Source organism: Rhinolophus sinicus, linkage group LG01 (genome assembly GCF_036562045.2).
Source record: "Rhinolophus sinicus isolate RSC01 linkage group LG01, ASM3656204v1, whole genome shotgun sequence".
Taxonomy (NCBI): Eukaryota; Metazoa; Chordata; class Mammalia; order Chiroptera; family Rhinolophidae; genus Rhinolophus; species Rhinolophus sinicus.
Genome location: NC_133751.1, coordinates 133,870,850 through 133,896,764, shown reverse-complemented (window position 1 = coordinate 133,896,764; position 25,915 = coordinate 133,870,850). Strand labels below are relative to the sequence as shown.

At 35.5% G+C, this 25,915-nt stretch overlaps 1 protein-coding gene across 1 annotated transcript in view; it reads right to left on the bottom strand.

The window, feature by feature from the left end:
- The window catches only part of ARHGAP15 (Rho GTPase activating protein 15), a 620,551-nt gene that overhangs the window by 502,143 nt on the left and 92,493 nt on the right, over positions 1 to 25,915 (bottom strand). The window contains exons 4-5 of the mRNA XM_019735910.2: positions 25,244 to 25,305; positions 15,122 to 15,209 (exon numbers count right to left, since the gene is read on the bottom strand). Coding sequence (XP_019591469.1) covers positions 15,122 to 15,209; positions 25,244 to 25,305 — 150 coding nt within the window. The remainder of the gene's footprint in view (positions 1 to 15,121; positions 15,210 to 25,243; positions 25,306 to 25,915) is intronic.

Below are 25,915 nucleotides of genomic sequence, written 5' to 3'. Positions count from 1 at the left end.
CTCTTCCTCTTCCCACTTCTTAAATGTTGGCAATCCCTTGTTTACTGTTCTAGCCCTTCATTATTTCTCATTGTTTCCATGGTCCCTGTGGGTTTTGGACTTTCTTCTGGTCTGATCCATTACTGACAATATATTGATTTCTCAATGGTTCCTCTAGCCCCCAGTCCCCTCTTATGTGCCAGAACTGTATTTTCTAACTAACTACTGTGAAAATTAATAAACAGAAACTTCATTCAAAATGGAGCTGGGAGGCTAGAAGAGAGAACTCTCACACACTTGGCACTGAACACACACTACTGACCCCCAGGAAGAGACATACCTTGCATCTCCAACAGGAAATTATACTACTTTATTACTTTACCTCAGCAGATAAAAGAAAAGATTCCTCCTTGCTCAGTAAACAGTTCAGCCAATGACAGACTGCCCTAACTCAGGCAATGAAAAGTCACTATACTTTAAATTTTCAGTTTCCTCAAATTAACTCTTTGTTTACTACAGCCCCTACCAAGTCCATAATAGAGATTTTTTTCTTCTTCTTTTTTGGACTTGTACCTGGTTCACCATTAGACCACATATCCCAAATTGCAATTCACTGTTGTTCCCAAATAAACCCATTTTGCTGGAGACATATTTGACCATCTATTTCTTTAAGGTCAACACTATCGTTAGGACGTAGCACAGGTGCGTCAGTGCAATCACTGTCTTCTTCTCAGACTTGCCCCCTTTTCACTATTGCTTATCTTGTTTAATCATTTTTTTATCCACTTAACTTTCTTCACTTTCTTAATTCTCCCCTTTCTCTCACCACCCACAACCAAGAGGCATAATACAGAGCCTGAATTCCAGAACTATCTCCACCTTCTTCATCCCATGACCACAGTCTCATTTGAGATCTTCTTTTCTGTCATCTGAATTCTTCTCTTTGGCATTTCCTCTGAGACTGGTCACTTTTTTTTTTTTTTTTTTCTAAAACACAAATCTCACCAAATTCCCTCTGGAAAACTTACTATCTACGGAATAATATACAAATCCCTTAGTGGAGTACACAGACTCCTTTTCATCATCCTCAACCCTCCTTTTTCATTGCATTCATTTCCCCATTCTTCTACAAACCAGCTATGACAGTTCCCAAACTGCAATCTGCCTTTACAACTTTATACACAAGGGATATGACTAGGCATGCATACATTTTATCTGAAACACATTTATCTCTCTTCAATCCACTCTCCTTGCTAGCCATTTGCCCCAATCCTGATCATTTTCATGATGTAACTCCAAAATAATCTCCATGAGGCTCTCCTTTGCAGGCACACTCACTCATTCCTTCTCACCATTTTCCCTACTTTGAAACACGGTTTATTATAATTATATTTGTTATCCACGTACCGTGTTTCCCCAAAAATAAGACCTAACAGGAAAATGAGCCCTAGCATGATTTTTCAGGATGACATCCCCTGAACATAAGCTCTAATGAATCTTTTGGAGCAAAAATTAACATAAGACCGGTCTTATTTTCAGGGAAACAGGGTATTAAAACTACTTTTTGATGTGTCTCTTTTCCCCAGCTATATAAAGAACAAGTTGGGTTCGTCTTACACTTCTTTATTTTCCCAAAATCTAGAGAACTGGCCCAAAATAAGCACTCAACAGATATCTGTTAACTATTGGGTGAATTTATGAACTGGATGGAGACCATAATGGAAATTTTTCAGATTCATTTGAACGTATTAATAAGCAAACATGAATAATACATCTCAGAATGACAGCTTAAAAAACTGAGAAATACGTCAGAAGTAAAAACACAACATTCCCATTTATACTGACCTTTAGTAGAAACTGATCTTACGGCACAAAGAAAATAATAGAGGTTTGGGCTGAATTCAAAAATATGCCAGAAAAAAGAGATTTGAATAATATTCAATCAAATAAAATATCAATTTCAAGAACTAAAAAATGAAATAAATAGGGGATGATATAAAATTGATCTTCATCAGTAGTTCATTTTTACAAAGCTAAAGCAGAAAGACCCCAGGCTTGAAGAGCAATGTTAGGAACTAGGCTTTATTATATAGAAATATTTTTAGTATTTAAGCATTGTTAAACATTGGAATAAGTTGTTCAGAAAAGCCATAAAATTCATTTGGAAGACAATCATGATTTTATTCAAGAAGATTGAAATTACAGAATCTTTTAATGGAAAATATATTTCTGATTCTACAGCTTATAGCTGTAGACCTAGAGAAAGTCTGCTAATGAACTGCATGATGCCAATGGATTATATTGTACATCATTATAAAAAATATACTTTAAAAAATGGACTAAATATGGATTTAAATATAAGAGTATACATATCATATCTCTTCTGGGGTAAACTTAAAATGAAAATGACTGATTTTGAAATATTTAAATAGAATTATTTAAAAGTCACTGCTTCTGGACAATGAAACATAAAGCCTCTTTGTTGAAGCAATGTAAAGTCATTACAAATTGATCTTAGGTCTTGTCCACTTCTGATTTTTATTACTTTCTTAGTCTATCTTTATCATTTCCCAATACTAACTGACAGGATATCCTCTCTATAATATATTTTTCTCTAACTTAGATTAAACCTTTGGGATTAATCTTCCTATATTTCTTCATGGCATATTTGGGCTCTTTTAACGTATATTAAGACAATATCAAAGGCCAGATGCTCATTTGCTTGATGGCATTTTCCATGATGAAGATTGAGCACGTGTGTGGGCGACAAATGACTGGGTCCCTCGTTCTCATACCCTTATAACTAGATGTGTGGTGTTTTTTTGTTTTGTTTTGTTTTGTTTTTTTGTTTTTAATGGCATGGCTCAGATTTTATGAAACAGGTTATTAACTACCATTTTTTATTTATGATTAATTGCTATTCCAAAACATAGACTCAGATTGTCCTTATCCGTCTGAAACACGAAACACAAAATCTGTTTAGAGGAATTAAGTTTTATCACTTGGTTTTGATACTGGAAAAATCATTCATGGAGGAGGATAAAACTCACTTAGAAATTCTCATTTGGGCAAAGTGATTTAGGAAAGAGTGCTGAATGGATACCTGATCTTATTAATGTCTAAAGTATGGCCACTGTCAAGATAGCAGAGGATACTTTGATTGTAAAATGTGGGTTTTATGCATATGAATATAAATGATGCTAATAATAACTGAAATTGTTTCTACAGTGAAATTTCTCAGTACATTACAAGATCGAATCAAGCCAGATTTTCAGAAAAGCAAACCTTTTTAGTGATTTTGGGCACTAGAATGCTATGTGTTTGTTTTATTGTGGATTGTTTATCTGTTTGTTTGTTTGTTTTCAGTTTGTTTTTTTGAGGATAAAGTATTCTCTCCTTTTCCAGAAATGAATATTTATTGCATTTACTGCTTAATCAAAATCTTGCTAGAACAAATATAATAGCTTCTATTTAGCCTACTTTGTTGTGTGCTGATATTGTCTTACATTTACATTACATAAAAAATAATAATAATAATTCTGCAAAATGAGTAGCTTCGGAACATTTTTGCTGCCTCAGATGCCCCCTCAGAGTCCTTCCTTAGACCCTAGTCCCCTCAGTCCACCTCAGCTCTCCCTGTAGATGACCAGCCCTGATTGGGCCCCTATAGTCCCACTTCCTGAGGATGACCAGTCACCTTCCTGGAATGCTAACCCCTCCTTCCTGGTTGCCAGACTGCAGATAGGCTTTTGGCTTTCCAATCACTTCCCAATTTGGATGAAATGCATTTTTATAGAGTATAGGATCTGGCTTTCTGAGTAACCATCCAAGGGTGAACCCAGAGTCCATATAATGCAGGCAATAAAGACTGGATGGTAACCTTTAACCGAAAGGAAGCAGGAAATGGGAAGAAGCATAGCAGATAAATTCCTTCTCCTTCCTCTACCTCTGCCTGTCCAATGATGCTGTGTCTCTCTGAGGCTCACTGTAAAGCCAGCATGGTAACACATCCCCTCTCTATTTCGCATCATTTCCTGCCTCGCTTCCTTTTTCCTTCACTCTCTGAGTCCTGGATTCATGTCTCCAAAATGAAGCTTGGTTGCTTAGTTCAGGCTTTGTTTTCTAGGAAATCAGGGCTGAGACAATTGTTACTTTCCTTGTGGCAGAGATGAATACTCATAACTCTCCATCAAAAGGTGTGCTGTGCTCCTTCCCAAGTTCAGAGCTGTCATTATGAAGCAGCTCACCAGAGATTCCATTTTTTTTTTCCAGCCCCCTTTACATCAACAGAGCCACATTACTCATTCTCATCACTGGAATGTGAGCAAAAACAACGTGATACACTTCTGGGCTCATGGATTTGAGTATATAGACCTTCTCATGTTCTCTTTTCTTTTCCTTCATTTGACCCTGGGGCATGGCAGAACTCAAAGTTGGGAGAAATACCACATAGCAGAAAACTAATCAGGAATAACTGTTTTAGACTGTGGTATGAGTAAGAAATGAGGTTCTGCAAAAATTTTGGATTGTATTTGGACAGCAGATAATATTCTCCTAACTGACAAATCTTTATATTATAGTTAACAAAACTAAGACAGTGATATACTGCCATTAAGTGACAATTTGGCCAATCGAATCCAAAATTCTACCTGGTTCCAAAGCCTGTTTTCTTAACCACTATATTATATTGCCTCATGTAGTAATAATAACAATAATAATAATAAATATAATTAAGATTATCATTGCTATGCACCAGGCATGTTACATCAATTTTCTCACATAATCTCACAATGGCTTTATGAGGTAGGTACTTTTATTAACTCCACACTAGGGTTGAGATATCCAAGGATTATAACAAATAAAATGTGGACGTGTGATTCCTAAGCCAGATGGTCTGACTTAGAAGACCCTATTTCTACCTAATATGGTATACTGCTTCCCAGTGCATTTCAATTTAGTAGTGAATTTTTATGAAAGACTGGATACATTTATTCAGTAAATTCAAAAATGCACTGTGGAGTAAAAGTCCATTTTATCTTGGAGAAATGCAAGCTCTAAATTAGATGTATTACATTGACCAAAATGATAAACCACAGAGAGTCAAGCTTCATAATTAAAATAGTTTTCTGAGAGAGCCTAAGGTGAGGTTTATTGGACAGTAAGCTATTATCCATTTATAAAGCATCCTATCAATTTCATAGATTTTTGTGGTTATTAAAAAGTATGTAAGATACAGAATTTATTGTGGTTAATGGCCATATCTTGAAAAAAGTATAACCAGAAAACGTGGCTTCATTTATAGTAATATTGATCATTTGATATCATTTTTTTCTTACAAAGTTTATGTTAATAAAACACTAGAATTCAATTTCCTTTCCTCCTTCCTTGTTTTCCATCTCCAGCCATCATCCTCCAGATTTTGGAGTGTTATTTTTTTCAAATTTTAAATGTACGATGAGGCCACATGATAGTGCCTTCTATGGCGATGCTAATAAACTGTCCAATGATAACCATGCTGACTGCCTGAGCACTCTGATTATAAGAATCAAAATATTAAAGGAGTTTTAAAATGCCTTCATTAGGCTAAGGTTGGTAGATCTATTGTTTGCCCTTCCATTTTTCATAATCTTTTTGAGCAGGGATCTGAATAAGTACTGAACACTCACTTTACAAAGATAAAATCATTCCATATTCATTTTGCACAGAATACTCAATAATTCATGAATAGGTTTCTGATTGAAACTATTTTCATCTTTTTGCTAAATGACATCATTTCACTCCCATAAATAAGTTCATTTTGTTATTAAAATCATACTACAGTGAATGAGCACTAGATGTATCACATTATTTAATTAATGCTTATGTTCGTTATTTGCATTGGAAGTAAATAATATTAAAAAGTAAACAAATTATTTTAATGAGGACTTTTATATTACTCTTTTTTTGCTTTCAAGGTTATGGCTGAATGCGTGGTTTGAAAAATTTAATAGTTTATTAAATGCCTTGGAAAAGTTTTCTATCATTTGAAGTAAAATTTGCCTGTGTTTGCTTCTGACTAAAAGTATTAGTACAATGTAAAGTGAAAAACATAAAAGTTACATACACAAATAAGTTACATACACAATATGGAGTTGCTCCATACTGAACATACTGACTTCAAAACCATATATTTTTGGGAGAGAAATATTTTCCTTAAATATTTATAATGCTTTTAAATCTATGTTAAAAGTGACACTATGTTTCCCTAGAGCACTCTGATAATTTTGACAGAAACAGCTGATGATGGTAATAAGATCTACATATTTGGTCTGATTTTGGATGGATATGGCAATGAGATATTTCTTAAACTAGAAATGGACTTTACACACGTGTTTATTTTAGTAGGATGCAACACTAAACATGTATTCCGGAGACACATGAAAACACTTCTAGGTTTATTACTGGTACTCACTGATGAACTGATACACCCACGTTCTTGAGATAGCATATTTTTAGTATTTCTTAGATAAATGGACTTGCATGCTTTCTTTGCATTAATGCATCTTTAGAAATGACTATACTGTTAAAAGATCAAAGGCATATGAGACTATTAAAATATTTTCTGAGTGAGAAAATGCCCTGTGATTTACTATATGCATTGGGCCATAATGACGACAAACTTAGCCATTTTGCTATTTGCCAGTAAGAACATAGTCCTCATTGTTCTCATCGATTTCCATAAATTCTTAGAATTTGTCAGTCAGATTATTTAACAAGTCCTGTCTTCTTTTTAATAAAAATAGACAAAAATATATCTTAATTCCCCAAACCTGTCTCTGCAAACTCTGAATCTATCTTAGTTTGAGGATATTTAGTGTTGATTACAAAGGGCTCTCCAGTGCCTACAGAATGAAATCATCTCTTCTTACAATCCTGTTCAAGGTCTTTCATAAACGGATTTCATAGTAACTGTCTAACCAAGTTAGAGTTCCTGCTGTTCCACAATGTTGTTCCTCAACTTATTTGGAGGCAATCCCTTACTCCAAGTGCATGCAGACAACTTATAGAAGAAGCACAAAATGGTCTGAATTGGGCCACATCCTCTCTAGACCTCAGAGAACCTCCAAAAAATAGTTTCAAGAGCAATGACTAGCACCTAGTATGTACAGGGCAAAGCAAGATATTAATTCATATCTGTAAAATAAATCAACTTAGGAATTAATTTCCCATATTTTATCACTGCTACTCTTTATTTGTATATAACCCCCCCCTTTCTGCATTGAAATCCTATTCATCCTTCAAAATCATACTCAAATATCACTTCCTCTATGCATATATGTAAAATCCTTTGCAATTGGAAGCAATCATGTTCTTCTCTGTGATATCATAAAACTAATCTAGATCTCTGTTCATGCCATTTTGGAGCAATTATCAATGTCCATTTTTTTACTACAATTACTCAATATATGATCATACTTTCTATTTGTTTCTATGCCCTCAAGTGAAAGATCTCAGTCTGATTCATTTTTTGTATCTTTCGTAACACCTAGCATAGTAGCTTAAACATCAAGGACACTCAGTGCTATCTGCAGAATGAACAAATGGAGAGACATATAGGGTCAGCATTCCTTAAAACAACAGTCCATTACTTAAAAAGAATTACCTGTAGCTTACTGTATGGTTCCCCAGCACATTTTCTTATATTTTTTTTATTACTTTAGTCATGTTTTATTATAATAAACCTACATGTGATTCTGTCTATGCTTCCACACTACAAGCACCTTGAAAGGAGGGATCATATATTATTCCTCTGGAAATCACTAGGGTGTAAAAACACATTGTGTGATACCTGTTAGGAGTTAATTTGTCATTTAATAGGTAAATGAATGGTTGCTCTAAATTGTAGAGCTTCTTCCCCATCAATCTACCAAGTTTATTTATTTATCTATTTATTTTAAACCAGGCACACAAATTTGCCACATCTCATGCCTGGAGTCAAGTGTCTATTCCATATCAAGCAGAAACTCTGAAATCACAGGGCACAGCAGGTACCTAAGAGGCAAGTTGCATTTGAAGTGCTGGAGCCTTGGAAATACTTCACTGATACTAAAGTAGGCCAGTGTACCTGAAAAATGCAAAGGGTGTGAGTAAACACCTCAGAGGATAAATCAAACTGACAATTCTTATTTCTTTAGGACTTCTCTAGCACCAGATGAAACAAATAATATTGTAGGTCTTTTGAGGCAACAGTTTTGCTCATGGTCTAAATGAGATGAAGCCATGAGCCTAGAAGTAAAGGTTTCCTCTCTTCCCTTTTCCCCATGTATTTGTTGATAGATTACTCTGGGGTAAAGCTGTCTGGAGAATACTGACGTACCTTATTAAAGATTTGCCCCTGGTAGTAAATCTCAGCCTATGATACTCTTCCTACTCCTTTGCTTTATCCTATCATCCAACAAAACTGAAAAACTTATTTCTCTTTTTAGCACACAGACCTTGTCCATTCTCAGTTTAATACCATTGTTCATATTTTTTACTCCACTGGAATTCCTTGCCTACAAATCTCCCACAGTGAAATTATAACCATCCTTCAAGGCCCAATTCAAATATTCACAGATGTGAGCTCTCCCTCCTTTAAATCTCAAAAAACTCTTCTGTATTTCTTATTTCATCTCATCCTATTTTTTGGCAGAGATGCTAAAAGCAAAGACTGTATCTTGATTATTCCTGATTATATCTCTATGCCTTATATGTAGCCCTAACGAGCAAGCTGTTCATTGTAGGATTTCAATACATATTCTTATGAAGCCTTTTCCCACCAAGGCTCATATAAATAGCACACAGTTGATTAACCAAATGCATATTTAAATGAAAGTGAGGTAGATTGTAATGAGCAACTATGTTATTTGGATCAACTCTCCAACTAAAAACAATGAAAAATGCTGGATAAATTGTTTCAAATTACCTTAAAAGAACAAAAAGGCTGAAAAGATAGTGGAAACAGAGAGGGGAAATATTTTTTGGAGGTGGAATCTAAAACCAGAGAGAAAAGCTGGGAATATCAAATGAACATAACTGCACTGTGCCTGAGGGCATTTGTTTAATCTACACATTTGAATGTTGATCAGTCAACCTCACAGAATAACAGAAAAGATGCTGCTTGAGATCTTATGAAAGGATAAAGAAGAACCAATATTAAACCTGCTGTCTTTCTCCAATCCCAAGGGACTATAAAGAAGACTGCCTTTGTAGAGGAGCAATGTAAAAGAAGAAAAAAAGGAAGAGTAAAGAATAATTATGTCAGAAGCTGTAGCACAGCTGTAGCCCTCCTATTATGTACATATGGCCTAAAAATTTTAAACTGTTAACGTAGATTGAATTAATTACTCACTGGGAGTATCCTAGCCCTCTGACAATATTGCAAAACAGTTTGGAGCGGGATATATTTATCCCAGGCCTCAGAGAACCTCCCATGATATTTCAATAACAATGACTAGCACACAGTCAAAGATAACCAGACCTACAAGGAAAACAAGCAACGTGAGAACCATCAGAAAGAGACAGACACAAACTTTAGATGCTAGAATCACAAGACACAGAATATAAAACAACTATGCCCCTAATTTTAAGAAAATAAAAAAGTCTTAAAAATAGCTTCAGGAAACAACTATAACAAATGATATAGTAAGTCTAAAAATGAAACAAACTTCTAGAAATGGATATTATAATAATTACTGAATTAAAGAATTAGAAGGTAAATAAAGAGAAATTATTTGGAATGTAGTTCAGAAAGCTAAACAGAAAAAAAAGGAATGTAAAACTTATGGAGGACAGAGGTTTGACTAGAGGCTTAGAAGAAAATAAAAGAGAGAATGTAGAAGAAGTTACATTTTAAAAGATAATAGCTGGAAATTTTCTAAAATATATTAATGACAGTTATATATAATTTCAAGAGGCCCAAAAATCCAGGCAAGAAAAATAGAAAGAAATTGGCATCTGGATATATGATGGTAAAACTAGGGAAAAACAAAAATAATGGAAAATATTATGAGGAGCCAGAAAACAGCAGTTAGACTAATGGGTAACTTCTTGATCATAATACCATGACAGAAAACAGTGGAATGATACATCCAATGTGCAGAAAGAAAATAACTGCCAACTGAAAAGTCTATACTCAGAGAGACTATTTATTTCCAGAATGAGGGAGAAATAGAGACATTTTGAAACAAGCAGACATTGAGACAGATTGTCACTACAAGACCCTTACTACAAGATTTTCCCAGAATATACTTCAAACAGAAGGAAAAGTGATCCTAGAAGGAAGGTCTAAGACGCAGGAAGAAATAAGTAGCAAACAGGATGGTAAATATTGGGCAAATGGAAACCAACATTCATTATATGAAAGAGAATAAATAATGTATAGTGGTGTTAAGAAAGAGAGAGAGAGAGAGAGAGAGAGAGAGAGAACGAAAGAAAGAGTATTAAAGTACCAAACAGCAACAGCATATACATTGGGAAGGGAATAAATAGACTAAACGTAGTCTAAGGTATTATAATATTTTGGAATAGGGTAAAGGATTTCGTTAGCTTTAGTGTTTGGTAAGCACCAATGTTTTAATCCCAGGTAAGCCACTAAAAAAACAGAAACAAAGTGTATCACTAAACCAGTACAGAAAAATACAGAATAATAAAAATAAATAAATAAGTGGAAAGAAAAAGGAAGACATATTTAGAGAAACAAGCAAAACCAAACAGAACATATGCTGTGATTCTATTTATATAAATTCAAAACCAGACAAAGTAAACTATATTTATTAACAGCTATAGACATAGGTGGAAAAATAATGAAAGGTGATAAAATAATGACTAAATACAATTTAACTCTGTGGCAAAGGAAGAAGCTGTGATGACATAGGGACAAATGGTGTGAGGTGGGGCTTCTGGAGGGGCTAACAGCATCTATATCTTGACCTGGGTTGTGGTTATATAGGAGTCTGATGCATAACTGTTAAAATATACATATATGTCTTATACATTTTATTAAAAAATTGCTTCTGCATTATTTTTCAGGGACAATATTTAAAAAAAGTTAAATATTGAGTTACAAATCAGAATGTATAAAAATATATGAGAATATGAACACTACCCTTTCCTTCATAGTCCAGAATATCCAGATCTAGCGACATTGGTCGCTTTCAAATGCTCCTCCTCACAGAAGAGCCAGCCAATCTGGACGAAATTTTCTCTGGTCTGAGGTGAAGTAAACAAAACAGAGACAAGTACCATGGGTGCCAAAAAAATGTTGTCTTTATATATTGACATCTTTTGTTGTCGATATATATTGAGTATTACAATTTTAATACAGTTTTTTCCTTTCTTAAAATGTGTATACTTTTTTTTTTTGTTGTTGTTGTTTGTTTGTTTTCTTGGCAACCTATGTATGTGTAACTATAGGCAGAAAGACTAGGGTTTCAGGGAGAAAGGGGAGAAGAAAGGAAGGATGAGGTGATGTAAATCTTAAGAAAAGATACAGCTACCAGAGCAACAAGAACTAGATTTCGGTGGTGGAGAATAGACCCAGGATGCCATCTGGTCCCTCAGGGGGAACGTTAGCTAATTGTAATGGATTATAATATTATTAGCACACAGGCAGGGAAAATCTCCACCCTCTGTGCTGCCATGACAGTTCCGACAAGAGTCAAATAAGGACAAATCCCGACTCCCAACGGGAAGGAGAGGTCACTGAGGACCCACCTAGGAATGACTATAAAACCACACCTAAAACTTGAATGTTTCATATCCTCATTTTAGAAGTAATAAATCCCTAAGTCTCTTTGTTCTTCTGTGCAGTAGCTCTTCTCCTGGCCTGCCCGCTCCCACTATTTGGGGAGTATACTAACTTCTTTTCTTTTAATAAATCCACTGCTTGCTTGGCTTTGCTTGGTTAGCTTACTTGGTGCATCCTTGAATTCTGTCCTGTGATGACACCAAGAACTTGTTTTTTGGCAACATATGTACACATAGAAGGAACCTGTGAATCTGTAATTTGCACACACCAGTGAAGTGATTCTGTGTATATTTTCAGGGGAAGGCAACTTTTGATAAAAATGTGAGTAAATTATGAATTGAAAGAACTTCAGTGAGAATGAAAAATAGCCAAACATGGAATTGTGCGATCAGGCACAGCATTTTGTGACATGCTATAGTAAAGGTGAAAGCTGTAAGGGTAAGTGCCAATAGAGGTAAATGCGGGCCCCAGGAAAATGGATATGGATATGCACGAGGTTACCTCCAGAGCCCCAGCTGGAAGGACGGCTTCATTTTCAGAATTTTTCAGTACTCAGACACAACATTTTATACAGCTGATGAGTATGTATTTCTTGGAGGCCATACATACTGGTGTTCTTTGAATTAATATATTTTCTCTTCTATACATGTCTGAATTGTGTAAAACTAATATAGTGTAAAACTAATATAAGGGAATAATATGTTATAATTATATTATAATCTAGATCATGTATTATAGAACATAATAAATATATTTTACATTTAATAGAGTATATTGTAATAGAATATGATAATTATTTATGGCTAGCATGTATTTGTTGTTTGTTTTAATAACTAATGTCATTCCCGGACTAATTGTGGGACAGATCAGTATCCCCATTTTACAGATGAGGATTCTGAAACTCAAAGTTGAATAAGTTTGTCAGTTCCTCAGGGGCAAAACTTGTCAGCTCCTAAATTCCCTGTGGTTGAACTTCAAAGCCCTGTTCCTAGCTACTTTGTTGCTTTGTCTCACCACTGCATTAACATTCAAAGAGCATTCTTGTAAAGATTAAAATGCCATTTACTCTTTTAAACCACTTTCTGCATTCACTCAGGCAGTTTCTTTCCACTGACCCCTTGGAGGGAATGACTGACTTTTTCCCAGAAGCACATGAACAATACCAGAACAAGTGTAAGGGGGTTCAAGGGGAAATTCAGAAATTTGGGCATGAATCTCTTTCAAAATAAAACCACAGCATCTTTAATCAAGGCCTGGCAATCAACGTATCGTTTCTCTGAGACTGAAGTTGGTAAATGTGGGCTATCCCACTAGGCCTTTAATACTTGGTTAGAAATGGATCCAAGAAGTCGACTAGCAATACAATTCATGCAGTACAAACATGAATCTGTAATTCTCTTCCCTGTTACCACAAAACATAGCTAGTTCCTGTCCTGAATTCACTTTGAAGACAAGGAGTGCTTGGGAGAAACCTTAAGAGCGTTGAAATTCAGGCCAGAAGGAATAAATAGGGACTACCAAAAAAAAAAAAATAATAATAATAATTAACAAATATCTTCTTAAAGTAAAATCTATTGTCAATTTACAATTCTGAAGTTTGAACTTGGAGCATGCAATTAGTAGGCTTACTTGCCATGTTTGCCTATAATCTAAAAGGGAGTCTTCTTTCACCTCTATAAAATCAAAGAGCTGATAATTCTATCTCCTCCTATGAGGAGATTAAAATAATAAAATAACAATAAACCAAATGCTTTAATTTGAGATCTAATCTCTCCCATTTTCCCAGCACATTCACATACACTCTGCTCCAACAGAATTCTTCTCACCCAGCAGGACGAAGATCATCTTCTCAGCAGCCAACCTCAGTTAGGCTTTCCTGACTTCCTCCCCCTCAGAACTCATTCAAAGGGAAGACAAAGGACCTGTGAGTGGATGGGAGCTATTTTGCGCCCAGCCCTTAGGGGTACTTTATTTTTCTTAAAAAGATTATCTCAACTTTACTGTAGCCAAAAAATAAAAACAAAACAAAACCCTAAAATAAATTTGAGGCAGTTTAAATTAAAAATACAAAGGCCTGAGATATATTTTTAATTTATTCATAATTAGTTTACTGATTGGACCGCAATGAAGCTCCAAAATCAGCAAGCCACTTGGGGATAAAGGCTATTGCAATTATCAGAAGCAAGCCAAATGCTACCTTTTGTTCTTACTAAAAATCTTCTCCTTAAAAAAAAAAAAAAAAAAAAAAAAAATCTCTTGCAGATGATTTTCTATTTCCTATTTAAAGAGGATTACATAGCAAACATGACTAGTGGCTGGAAAGCAAAGAACTTTCCATTGTTTTATTATCTGCCAAATACAAATTAGTTCATTGTGGTTAATTCCTGCCAAACTACCCCTTTCCCTGCCGCCCATCAGGCCGAGGTATGGCAGGTTGGTTCCTGCCCGCAGTCCTTCCTAATCAGGAGGCTGTCAGATATGCTGCCTGCCCACTGTCTCCTACATCGTGTGGCAGCTCTGGTGTTTTGGCAGCAAGGGTTCCAGCTTGAACTGCCCCAGTAACTATTAATAGCTCAAAATTGTTCCTACATACTATCACTGTCAAATCTCTGTGGGTGTATATGAGGCTTTCCTCCAGGTACAATAAAGACACCCTACAAATTTCACTTTGTAATAACTATAGGATACAGAAATTGTATTAGTTCCATTAGATAAAGTCATAGATGTATTTGGAAAGGTTAGCTGGATATAGTGAATGTCACAGCTAGACTAAGATAAAAAATCACTTTGTTAACTTAGACTGTTTCCTCATTGGTAACACCCTAAATTAAGGTGCCATTTATAAACAGTTTAGTATTATTTATTAATGTGTGATGCACTTTATAGCATGCTAGATAACAACTTAAATTCATGTATTAAAGATGCACATACATGGTTTAATACGATTTACGTCTTATAATATTCTTTAAAACAGCTTCCCATAGTCTCATCCGTTAAGCATTTATTGCTAATGCATTTTATAACATACTTTATAATACATTATTTGAGCAAGTAGCTGCATTTAGAAGTCATTTCATAAATAAGAATAAAGCATTTATAAATGGCACCTTAATTTAAAGTGTTACCTTCATATTACTAGATAGCTGCTCACCATTCATCTTATTTCATGATTATTCTCCAAATGCACCACTTAATAAAATAGACACTAAGTTCTATTTTCCCTTCATCGGATTAAAAGTTTATTGAGTTGTTTCCTCCATCTGCTTTCAGATGTTAGTAGCTTGGAAGCCTGAGTATGATTTCTGCTAAAACCAAACTTTTAATTCAACAATATTTCTGTAAAGATGAAAATAGGAGAAACAGAAAACTACCTACCATATTAGACAGAGCCTGTTGCTTGGATTCTTTGTAAAATTCAATTTTTCGACTCGAGAGCACAATCCAGGAAGTAGACCAGTTTTTCCTTTGGAAAAAAAAAACAACAACAACGGAAAAGAACATTATCACTCGAAGTAATTATTCATTGATATAATACGAGCAACATTTAGAATGACTAGAGATGATCTTTATTAACTAGAATTCCTGAAAGTCTTCTTTGTTAAAGTCTATAGATCGTATTGGATTTCGGTAATATTATAGACGTTCTATCATTATTAAAACCATGGCATTTATAGTAACAGTTTCTCAATTAGTAGATCCTTCCCAAATCCTTTCAACTACTAAAAGTCCAATTTTTGTGTATCCGTGTTCTATAAAACATCCACTCCATAAAGTCTGTTTCTACAGCAAGCCAAAAACAGCAAAGTGAAAATGGGAATCAGAACCCCTTCTTTCATTGTTACTTCTCTTCATTAATTTTGTATATTTCAAAATCTGAAAAACTAAAGAGCTAATGTGTCGCTGCTTAATTCAAAAGACTTTTTAACGTTGAATTTCACTATAAATAAATTAAAAAAAAAACAATGCAAATAAAAAAGAGTGGAATGCTTTTTTCCCTCTTTGCCAATCAAATTGGCAGGAATTTGAAGAAATAATACCAAGGGTTCCTGTATGTGTGGATAAATGGATTCTCCCATACAGTTTTGGTGGGAGTATAAACTAGCACATCTTTTCTGGAGTGAATTTGGCAATATGTTTTTTAAAAATCTTTAAAAGTGTGTATATCTTTTGACTAAACAAGTCCATTCCTATGAATTTCAATTTATACTAAAGAAATCATCTCATAAGTTGTCGCTTTGCCCTAGTGCCCATTTCTCCTTTTAGGTACCAGCAGCACCAAGGGGAATTAGAGCAGCCCTAGCCTTCTCTTTATGGAGGTCATAATATTAGCTGGCCCCATAATATAAGATAGCCCCAGACAGAGAAGAGAGAAACATTGGAAGGACTGCTTGCTGGTCTAGACTGGGCATCTTTTCTTCCCATCCCTTCTTTTGGCTGTACATGATCAGGGAGTACGGAACACCCTCAGACAGTATGGAACCCATATTTAACCTGCCTGTTATAGTTCCCACTATACTTTTCATCTCCCGGCAGGGAGATACTATGCCTTATTTGCTTCCTGTCTATAGCAAGCCCTGAATAAATGGTTCTGATTTGAATCTGCTTCAGATGTTGATCTTTTATAAAACTTTTTGGCATTACCCTTCCCTTCCTCAAACTTGGAACTGGAACTGGTTAGAACTGAAGCTGCATGAAATTCAATTATCTCATGGTTCTCTATTAGAACTTTGAACTGCTGTGAAATGTTCCCTGTTAGGGGACGCTGATGAACAGGCCAAACGGTAAGAAATGCAGGGCTTGGAACCATAGTGACAGGAATTGCTCTGACACTTAGCATGTAGTGCTATTTCATTTTAAATTTATAAACTTCAAATGATGTCTTTACGGTATTAGAATAAGAGTAAAGCTTTTTCCAATTGGTTTAAAATAACTTTGTTTCTACAGGAAGAATAAAATGCTGTTGTCATCTTTTAGATGCCCAATTTCATTCCATTTTTTCATGATCTCTTTTAAAATAATAATTAGCGTAAATTATTTTGAGTACCTAGCATAAGTTTGATTGTCTAGTGGAGGTTTAGCTTCACAGAAAAGATGATGAAAGCACTTATATGTCCATTTCCTAATATGGAAAATAAGGTTCAGAGAGCATAGGCAACTTAAAGGAATGTATTAGATTTAGAGTCAAACCCAGTTTCTCTGAAGCCTGTCATCTGTTTCCTAATTTATGCTGTCTTTTTTAAAGGATTAAGCAGCACTGTCTTGGTTAAGGAGACCACCAATGTTAGATTTTGTCATAGTTTTAGCTGAAATACTCAAATTATAAAAGTTGGTGTGCATAGTCTGTAACAAGGGACAAGCCATCTGTATGTACTCTCTTATGAACTCTGTTACCTGATGCGAATCGGAAGGATTGGGCAGAGGGCCATGCTCCCAAACTCTTTCCTTCCCTTAGAAGTTGCGCTGACTTAAAGGAGTCACAGGACAGGCCATTCAGCTCCTCATAAGAAGCTGGAAGCAGAGGTCTGCTCCTAATGGCTGCACCTCTGTCTCTTTCTTATGAGAGGACTATTCTGGTTTGTGATGAGCAGACTCACCAGCATTCAGGAGGGAGCATAAACCCTGACAGTGAGTCAAAAGCCTCTAGTCCAGGAGTGACTGCAAAGTCACTGAATGGGAACAACTTTTAACTTATGACTTAAGTTGGAACCTCCTCTCTCAATGAAGTCCTCTAGAGACTTGACCATCATCCTTACAATCTCTGTCCTGTCCATTTCCCATCTGATGGGTTTGCTTCATTGTGTTGCCTGTAGTCCTCAGGATATCAGTGGAAGAGTTTTCTGACCCAGTTACTCTAACACACTGTGCCTTTTGGATGCTATTGCCAGTTCTGGAGAGAGTGTGAAAAGGTTCAAATGGCAAGGGGTTGTTGTCCTGACTTGAATGAACTTTTAATGTTTTCTGTATGCAACCAAATCCTTTTATGTGACTGTTGTCCAGTATACTGAGCGACAACTCAGAAAGTGAGTAACTCCTGCAAGTTTAGAGGGTTTAGCCAGGACAGGTGAGTGTAGCAGGATCTGAAGAAACTTTTAAAATAGACCTTTTGAGGATGACGTAGTTTACAAAATGGAAAGTAAGACCCTCTACACCCCTAGTTCTCCCAAATAAATGAATACCATCCCTAACTTCCTAGAGCTTTTCCACTTCTGGGCACAGAATATAACATTTAGGAGGTGATTATTAAATTTTATTTTAATAAAAGAATGTATGGGCTCTCAGATTTCAGGAGGGTCACACACCTAGATTTTTCCTCCTCTTTGTTTGCTGGACTATACAAACATAGACTACAAAAAGACCCACTTCCTGCAATTCTCTTCTTTGTTCCTTAGTTCCCTAATGCTTTGATATGTTATTCCTAGCATTAAGAAAAAACAACAGAAAAACAAACCCACAAACAAAAAACCTGTCTAACACTTCTAACATATTTTTTTTGAATTTATAATTCAAGTGGCACCATATTTCTCCGAAAATAAGACTGGTTCTTATATTAAGTTTTGCTCCAAAAGACTCATTAGGGCTTATGTTCAGGGGATGTCATCCTGAAAAATCACACTAGGGCTTATTTTCCCATTAGGTCTTATTTTTGGGGAAACATGGCATTGCCTGTGCTTTCTCTGGAGGTCTTCCTGCCTTCTCAGACATGTGTCAATCAGATGACCTGGCATACTGTATGTATCAAGTAATTTAATCACTAAGCCCATCACAAGTATCTATTGAGCATCTACCATATGACAGACATAATTCTAAGGACTGAATAAATAAAGGCAAATAAGAGAGACCTTAAAAGTTTACCTCTAACTCAGAGGAGATGGGCAGTAAACATGTAAACAAATAAATCCTCCAAACAACACTGGGAGAAGGGTAATACCCCCACTTTAAAGATGAGAAAACTGAAGCTTAGTGAGACTGCATCCTACTCAAGGGCATAGAAGTAATACGTATGAGATTCAGGCCACGTCTCCTAGACCCTGAAGGCCATGCTCATTTGATTGTATTAACTGTCTCTAGAGCTGATGACATGAAGCTCTCCCTTCATCATACTGAGCATGTCTACACAGAGCTTCATGAAAGGGTCTGAAAAAGGAAGACACAGAATTGTCAGAGAAGCACTTGAATGTGTTTCTCCTTGGAGCAAGGCCACTTCGTAGCCTGACCTGTGTTGTCCTGGAATGCTGAATTGCAAGCCCTTTCATCCCTACCTTTCCATGATAGCCAGCAGGTAAATATATTCATTGGTGGGAGCTGATTAACGCCTGTCCATCTGATCATCTTAACTTTAAGGGCACTGTTTTCTATTTTCCACACAGAAGGATAAAAACCAAACTGTTGGATAGACTTAAGGATTGAGTAAAACACATAGCTCAGGAAACATTCCACTTCAGTAAGTCAGAGGTCCCAGGAATAGGTGAGACAGTCTCCGCACAAATTTACACGGTAACAGTCAGGTGACAGATTGATATTGGTGGTAGCAATGTAGTGCAGGAAACAGATACAAGAAATGCAGGCATTTATTTTAATTTTTTTTTTTTGACAAAAACAAATCACATCTAAGGGGGGAAAGGTGGTTACTATAATTAGGAAGGATGGGGAACTAAATTCAAATAAGGAAAATGATATATAATGTATTCAATTGGTGGGACATTGTATCCCAAAAACAAACAACCCCCCCCACCCCACAAAAAATAAAAAATAAAAGTAAAAAATAAAACCACACAACAAAATCCTAAAAACCTCAAAACCCAAAAAACTCAAAACAGGCGTCAGCTTGGCTGAAACTCTTTGCATTCTACAGAATGAACACCGGATGGCAGCACATAATAACAGCAACTTTGTAACTGCTTATCTGAAGAAGGCTTGATGGAAAATGGTCCTTAAAATATTCATTATGGTTATAAGAATCTGTTAGCTTGAGCTCTCGGTTTAACACAGCCATTTGCTCTAACATCAAAGCTTTATTTCCTACACTCACCTCTCCTATGCCTTCTTTAGGTAATGATAGGGTGGCAAACCAAAAAGTCAGAGGAAAATACGTGTGAGATTACTTGGTGAATTTCAGACTCTCTTTGGGCTGCCTGCCTTTGTTATCTGACTTGGTCACACTGGATTTGCCTTGATTCTGCACCAGTGGTGGGAGTGAAAGTGATTTACTCCAGTGTCCCTGACTGATTTACCGCAAAATCCCTCGGATACTGTTAAATGTTCTGACTCGTTCCCGAACTGGTAGGTTAAGAACTTATTTCTTCTCTCTCATATTTTAAGCTTGTAATTTATCACTTCTCAAAGGAGGGTCAAAGAGACACTGAGGTATAAATACACACATCTCTGTCAGTATTGCAAGAAATGTAAAAGCTTTATATATTCAAAGAGTTATCAGATGTTGGAAATTATAACAGAGCATATGATGGAAATCATAAAACTAAAGCAACGTTTAACAAATTAATCTCCATATTATGTACTCTTCAAATCTTCCTTCTAGTCCTCACTACTGAACACAAAAAGAAAGAAAGGCAGAGTCAGCCTGGAAGAGAATTTACTGGGTAAATTCTTATTAGAAAGTAGTAAGAAAAAAATGAGTTCACGTTAGAAGTATACTTTGGCATCAAATTCTAAGGGAAACCTATGCTGGGTAACAACTGTTAAAAAGAAGAAAAAGAAAACAAACAAACAAAGTCTGATAGCTATGGGCCCTAGGATGAAAATGGGCACTAATAACATAACCACTGTGTTGCCTTTATTTCACTTCTTTCTATAACCCTCCACTGTCCATCGTTTCCCCTGCAAGTACTTCTTTCCATGCGGTCTGAAGGGCAGAGCAGAGTTAGAGCTTCATGTGAGAAGATGCACAGAGCATAAATGGGACGATGAAGGGGAAGGCATGAAGTGAGGGATGTAGAGGGAGAGATAAGGGTACAGAAGTAGGCTAAATGCTGTCGGGTGCCTTTGTGAAATTAAAGTATAGAAATTAACTTTTCATTAGGGTCTTTTCATATACAGTTTGAGAGACTCCGGGGCTACTTCACTTTTGGGGAGGGGAGACTACAAATGAAGGAATGCCTAAATTTCATCAGAAAAGCTGAAGCATGTTTTCAATGTATACAATTAAAAATAAAAGTTGAATGATGAATATCTGGCTTTCAATCCTGTCTGTGATCAATGGGGAAATTTGTAAAACTTCATTTCAAAATCAGGCTAAATTTATGGTCCTTTATGAATGTAAAACATACTCAGTATTTTGAGTCTTCCCTTCACGCAGTCTTATTCATATTCAGAGATTGGTCATACTTTTCTTAGAGAGAAAGAGGAAAAAAAAATATGAAAAAGGGAAGCTAAAAAAAAAAAAGAAAAATGGGAAGGGAGAGGAATGAAAATAAGGACACAATACACATTGTGGATGACCAATCATGGATTTAGCAGTAGAAAACTATAAATATTAGTAAAATAATATGTATCATGTGGCAACTGAAGCCCTTGGTATCGTTGATGGTACAAAATAAAAGGACAATTTTAGCTCCCTGGCCTCAAACGGCTTCTAGGAAGAGAGAAAAAACTAACCTACTTCACACAGAGGACAGGGCTGAAATCTTAGACTAACAATTTGTACAGTAAGATTTGGGAGAAAGGAGAGTTTAATACGAGTGACCAAGTTTCTCTACTTGTAAAATTGAAAGTAATAATACAGTCTCTTTTAGAGTATGATTTCAGTATTATTGGTGAAACATTTAGACAAGTGCTTGGCAGAGTAAGCACGTATTAATACTGCTTATTGACTCATTAAAATGTATAAAAAGATATTAAAGGACTTTGATAAATAAAGAAAAGGTTATCAAAGGAAATTTTATGTAAGAGATACAAATTATGGTATACTATTTAATAGTTACTAAATTATCTATGGGATAAAAACTACAAAATTTTTTAAAGTTAATATTAAACTAACCATTTTGTTGCCAGTGACAAAAACATACAGACTCTTTGGGCAAGCAATATGACCATACGTAACAATCATTTAAAAATTATCATGTGATTTAATGAAGTAATGCAGGCTTAGAGTTTATCTTAAGAAAATATAAATGAAAATTGGCAAGTAATGGAGGTTTACTACAATTATAACTATTTTAGTATAAAACTAAAATCAACTTAAAAATCAAATAAAAGAGGATTGTAGGAATCATTTAGTATATTACAGTGCCATCAACATGGTAGAACATTATATGTTCTTAAACATGGTGAGTATGTCTATAATATTCAATTTTTAAAGGTTTATAATGAAAACAAAAGCAAACCCCCAAAATAATAAACAGTAAGATTATGCAACAATAGGGGTCAAATTTACAGATTTCTGGACATTGAGGACTTTCATCAGAAAGGTAAATAGACAACGAGAGACTTGGAGGAGATATTTGCAAAGTCTAAAGTTGGCAAGGTATTACTGTTTAGAGTATATTAGGAGTTCTCTCAAAAAATAACAGTAAGAAACAATGAAAAATAGTCAAAGATTGTGCATAGGCAGTTCTCAGATATAGACCATGACTGACTCTAAATAGATGAAGTGAGGCTCAACTGAAATACCAATCAGAGGAATAAAAATAAATGCAACACTGAAATAATGTTCTATAGCCATCACCTTGCAAAATGGAGAGTTATGTGAAGTGTGTGTTGATATGATTATGGTGAGATGGAGCCCTTCTGCACTGCGTAAGGTATGAATCGGTGCACTCATTCAGGAGAAAGATTTGGCCACAGTGCTCCATGGATTTATAAATGTGTGTACCTTACAACCAAGCAATTCTTCATGCCTGAGTATACGCACCACTCATAAGGAGCCATATATGTGTGGTTTATCATAATGTTTGGGATCTAAGGAGGTAGGGACAATTTAGGTGCCACTGCTGGGAGCTTGAGTGAGTAAAAAGTGGTATATGTATACAATGGCAAAATGGGCAGCAGGTGAAAGAAACAAACTCATTCTAAATATACTGATATAGATAGATGTCTAAATACTAATATTGAATGAAAATAGTTAGAAACAGAATGAGGTTTATAACACAAAAAGGCTTATGCAATTTAGAACACATTCATATACATACACACACGTACAACACGTACACTGTTTTCTAGAATGCCACACATATAGCCAAATGAATAAATGGGAAGTGAATTTGATGAACACAGATTCTACAAAGGATTGAAGTGAGGATTGGAAACTGAGAATAAAATTAAATGAGCTAAGGGTCCTGCCTAAAGGATGTTAATCCAAGGCCACACACTGAACCTCAATTCTGTGCACCGGAGGTTAAAACAAAAATAAAAATAAAATAAAAACTAAAATTGTATATAACTTTAAATGAAAACAGCTGAAAGAGTTCATAAAGGCATGCAAAGTGATTGAAAGAACAATAAGACTACAAACTACTTATTGTTTATATGAATTTAAACTAGAACACAGACATGGTATGCAAACTGATTAAAGTAACAACAAATAAAACGAACACAAAATGGTATACACACTGATTGAAACTACCTAAAAATATATTCATGTGAGTTGGTTAGGGAAAGAATCCTGTTCTATCCCTCTCCTTTTTCTTGATACCACTTTCTAGGAAAAACATTTATAAGAATGGTTTATGAGCAAGGACACTTTACAAAACCACTGTGGTGGGGCTTCATCTTATTTTCTCGGAATTCCATTTAGAATCGTCCCCTCTTCCTTAAATGAGGCTGGGGGGACAGTCTAACCAAAGCTGTCATCCTCTCTCTCCTACCACACCCCAGTGAAGAGCTGAAACAATAATTTAGACAAGGTCATGGGTCCTTGTCTATCCCTCTTTGGACGTTTTGTCCACGTGCCTGGTAAGGTAAGAGAGAGTCTTGACTTATTCATCTTAGGAAGAGTCATTGCTGTAATTGGGAGTGAGCTCTTGGGAAAAGGAGGACACTCGCCTGGGCTAGTCAAAGTCAAAGAATCTCTCCTGTTGCCCTTTCAGAACCCAACTCACTAAGGCAGGACTTGCCCAATCTCTAAAGTAGTCTTGCATTTGATCTTGTCTCCTGTGCATCTCCTGGATGACTCAAAGGAGAGTGGATGCAGGGTTACTGAAAAGGAACAGTCTAGGAGAGGATTCAAGGCCCTGTTCGCTATCCCAGAATAAGACAATATAGACAGAGAATGAGCTTGGTCTTTAAAATTGAAATCGCTATTTTAAGTAATGTAATCATGGATGATTGTCTTCTATTTGACTTTAAATATATATATTCCATTATAGACAGCAAACAAAAACACACTTCTTTCTCTGGCATTGGCCAGAGTGCCATTCTAGTAATGAATTGTATTATACAATTCACGAATAGTACATTTATCCTTTATGGTTTTAACTATTAATAATACAGTAACGAGAAAATTCCTTCTCTCTTAATTTGAACACTTTCTACATATCTTTGCAGCTTGCATATTACCTAGCACAACGTGGGCTTGAACTCCAGCGGTTCACATACACATGAGTGTTTTTCAATAAACACAATCGGCCCTTCCTGTCTGTGGGATTCACCTCTGAGGATCCAAGTGGATCGAAAAGCAGTATTTTCTCATTTCCAACTGCGGATTGAAAATACTGTTTTCAATCCATGGTTAGCTGAATGTACAGATGCTAAAGGCTAGCTTTAGAGCCAAAGTTATACTGCTTTTCAACTCGGGGGAGGGGATTTTAGGGTGGGGGAATGTTGTTCAAGGTTCAACTGTACTAGGACCTATATGACAAATAGGAAAAAATCTAAAATGGAGATAATTAGTTCTAAATATTCCATACGTATACAATATTCCAACATCTTTCTTTACTCTCCTATGAGCCTTATTTTTTCCTTTAAGGTTTTTGCTGCTGTTGACTGGGGAATGCTTATTACCTTTTCTAACTTCTCTCATCTACACTGTGTTCATCTTGCCACCAAATGTGGCTACTTTGAAATTTTTATCTGACAAATGACTTTATTTTCCATCTGCTTTTCTCAGATGATTTTTATTTTACACATTTATTTCAAATCCTCGATCCTTCAAAACGTATGCTCCCGATATACTATAGGGAAATTTTCTATACTGCAAAGTGAGTTCATTCATCCGCTAATCTGTTAATCCCAGAAATCAAGACCTATTTTGTATTTCTTTGCATTTTTCTTGTTTTTTTTTGTGTGTGTTTTTTTTTTTTTTAAGAATTCAAGTCCCAGGGGGACAAGAGCACTTCATTTATGTATTCTGTGCAACAATATAGAATGTAGTACCTAACTGGAAAATTATAATTACAGTAAAAATAATATTGATCCTAATGAGAGCAGAGTATATTCTAGTCTTGAAACACAGAGTCATCTTTTCCACACGATATTGGTGATGCAAGTTGAGGAGATGGGAAACTAATATAGTTATATAAAAGTGATTTAAAGAACTTTTATTACCTTAGTTTCTTTCCTCCATCTGCAATTTTAGCTTTTTGAAGATAACCTTCTTTTTCAACCATCTGCAAGAAGAATGCATATGTTAAAACTGTGACCAACTCCCATGCATTATTAGTTTAAATGAACCTATGCTTTTCAATAGTCATTGCAGTGATAGAAGTTTCCAGTCATAGAACTTCATTAATAATGCATATATAGCTTATGGGAAGTGCCTGCGAGATCATAGTCATTACAAGCCCTTAAATATCCAAAAGAAAGATTACAAAGAGTAATGTGAATGATTTGTTAGATAGTGATACACCTTTACTCACTTTTCCTTCTGGGCATTGCAGTCACTTGCTTACAAAACTGATTAACAATGGTAAAAGAAAGACAAATTTAACGCCTTCCTTAATTTTACCGATTATCCTTGGAAAAGTTGTTTTGTTTTTCTACTTCTCACCCCTGCTTCCTTATGTACCTGCTGAGGCCCAGGATCAAGAAGAATTCAGTGGAACCAAGACAATGAGCCTCTTGAACCATGGAAGTGCATTTAAAACTGACATTTCATGCATTTTTTTCAGTTACCAAGAGATGCTCTGTAGTACTCGCTTGTTACCTTCCATGGTGTGTGCTTGCTTCCTTTTCTATTTGTATTTATTGGCTTTCATTACTAATACATCTGTAAGTTTC